General features: G+C 44.2%; 1 protein-coding gene across 1 annotated transcript; it reads right to left on the bottom strand.

Annotated features, from left to right (window-relative positions):
- Window positions 1–946: 946 nt before the first annotated feature.
- On the bottom strand, window positions 947–2,077 carry LOC115229969 (MAP/microtubule affinity-regulating kinase 3-like). Its single transcript, XM_029800227.2, is given in 2 exon segments — window positions 947–1,701; window positions 1,893–2,077. Coding segments are annotated over 2 exon segments (654 nt in total). The 5' UTR covers window positions 1,986–2,077; the 3' UTR covers window positions 947–1,140.
- Window positions 2,078–2,486: the final 409 nt, after the last annotated feature.

Genomic DNA, 2,486 nt, shown 5'->3' with positions numbered 1-2,486 from the left:
AAACTTATACAAAGCCTGCCCTTATAATTACTGTACTTTAGAAATAAAAAAACCAAAAGGAAAGGTCTGGAAAGCGTCGCGCCAAGAAACACCCCGGAAATGATATGATCATATGAGTAAGATTTTAACTCCAATAAAGAAAAGTGTCATAATCAAACTGACATGAATTGAGAGAGGGCGAACAAGGACCTATACAACCTGAGAGCAATGAACAATAAAAATGGGAATAATATTCTAGAACTGGCCAATAAAGCGAGTCTGTTAAAATATTGATTCTTTATTTTATGTATAAATATATCCAAAAATCACAATTTGAGAGCATTCGTAACTAATTGTCCCACTTTCTTAAAGGCAATACTTGACCCACTGACACGTTTGAACTTGACTCCGTGCATCCCCACGCGCGGTAACTCACATATCTCCGATTCCCATTGGACAAAGTTGTTAGCATCGTCAACGGAGCCACTCACACACAACAACAAATATTTGCTAATTTGCTCAAACTCGATCGAACACTCCTCCAATGCCTGCAATTAAAATCTGAACACAACTATGATCAGCTTAGAGAGAATCGTATCCGGTGGACTTGAAGATGCCGTCTTCATCGACCACGTGAACTTTAAAGCCCGTGGCTTCACTTGGTCAATTTTGGAGAGAACCCTCGTGAAATAATAAACAAGAACACACTTTTTAGAACCAGGTCTCATTCTGTCGATAAATGAGCTGCGGACTATTTTAGTGGCCATTGCCGGGGACTTGTCAGGTTTGGACGATTGAGGTGAACTTATGTCTCTCGTGGCAACTCTGAATGACTGCTTGGAGAACGAAGGGTTGTGTTGAGATGTATCTGTGTTCTTGGACGGACGGTAGACGGAGGAGCGGAGAGAACCCTCGTTGAATGGCTTGTTGACTGATCTAGAAATAAAAATAAATAAATCACCCTCTGACTTGAGTACAGATATTATTGGACAATGTGTTAGTCACTTTGGGTTTAGCACTACAATCTAACAAATCCCCTCACCTCTCCTTGACACCCGAGAATATCTTCGAAGACTCCCCAGATCTGTATGCCCCGCTCGTGTTGGATCGAGCAATCCTCATACTGGCGTTACTAGTAGAATACCCTACCAGTTACATCACTCATATACTCTTCACTCGCTCGTTCACGGACACAGCAGATGCCTGTCTATCATCAGCAAGGATTACCTTGGTAGCCCGCAATATGTCATAAGTCGCAGAAATGTCGTCGAATGCACGCATTTTGATAGATTCCACTACTTCCGCACGCTTATAGCCCATTTTTATAATTTTATCTGAAAATGTCAGAATAGTGTAACCAATGCACTCCTCGTCCAACGACTGGTCGGACGGCTCGATAAAAGGTGTGAGATTGTCGTCCTCGTACCCCAAGTTAATCCATTTGTCCTTCATGACCGTCTACCATTTAACTTCCTATACAACCTCCAGAGATGGACGCTTGGCAGAACTCTGGGACATCAATTTCTTAATCAAATGCTCACACTCCGACGACATGTAAAACGGGACACGAAATCGTCCAGACAATACCTTCTCCCGGACTTCCTGACTGTGAGCACAATTAGGTACCTTGAGGTTATGTCCGTCGAAAGGGAGGGCCCCGCTTATAAGAGTGTAAAGAATCACTCCCAGACTCCACACATCTACTTCTGGTCCAGTGTACTTCTCTCCTTACAATCCAACCAGTGATATGAACCTCGAAACAGCTCTGGTGCCGCGTAGGGAGGACTTCCACAAAATGTGTCCAGCTTCTTCCCCGGACAGAACTCGTTGGAGAAACCAAAATCAGCAATTTTGACGTTGAGGAGATGGTCGAGCAAAAGGTTCTCGGCCTACTGTTTATTTGAGCAAAGAACCTTCAGATCTCGATGGACGATAAACTTTTGGTGGCAGTACTGGACTGCGGACACAATCTGGCGGAATTTGGCTCGAGCATCCCGTTCCTTCATGCGTCCGTGGGCCACCAAATAGTCGAATATCTCGCCTGCAGTTGAAAAGAAGAGTCAACCCCCGGAGAGGTACTCCATAGCCAAGTAGAGAGTGTTCTCCTTGTCTATCACTTGGTACAATTTGACTACGAATAAGCACTGCACTCTCACCAATGCTTGGATGCTCCATTTTCTCCATCATCCGGACTTCCCTGTACAACTGAGAATTCGGTCATAAAGATAAACACCTTTTCAAGCCCCACTTTGCTAAGTTGTGTCTTGTCTATGACTTTTATAGCCACCTAACGTCAGAAAAAGAGACAACCAAGTGCTCTGTCGGAATGTGCTTTGCCAGGTTGACTTTAGCAAAGTTTCCCTTCCCCAAAGTCCGAACGAACCTGTATTTGCCGATCAAACTATCGGTCTCTTTTCGACGAGAGCTACGGTCAACAACCCCCTAAGGTGTCAGTGGGGCACCCACATGCTGCCATAGAAACAGGAATAATAGTAACGCTTAATTGC

Source organism: Octopus sinensis, unplaced genomic scaffold, assembly GCF_006345805.1.
Source record: "Octopus sinensis unplaced genomic scaffold, ASM634580v1 Contig13973, whole genome shotgun sequence".
Lineage (NCBI taxonomy): Eukaryota > Metazoa > Mollusca > Cephalopoda > Octopoda > Octopodidae > Octopus > Octopus sinensis.
The sequence above is the reverse complement of the archived record's forward strand: the minus strand, read 5'-3'. Positions and strand labels throughout refer to the sequence as shown.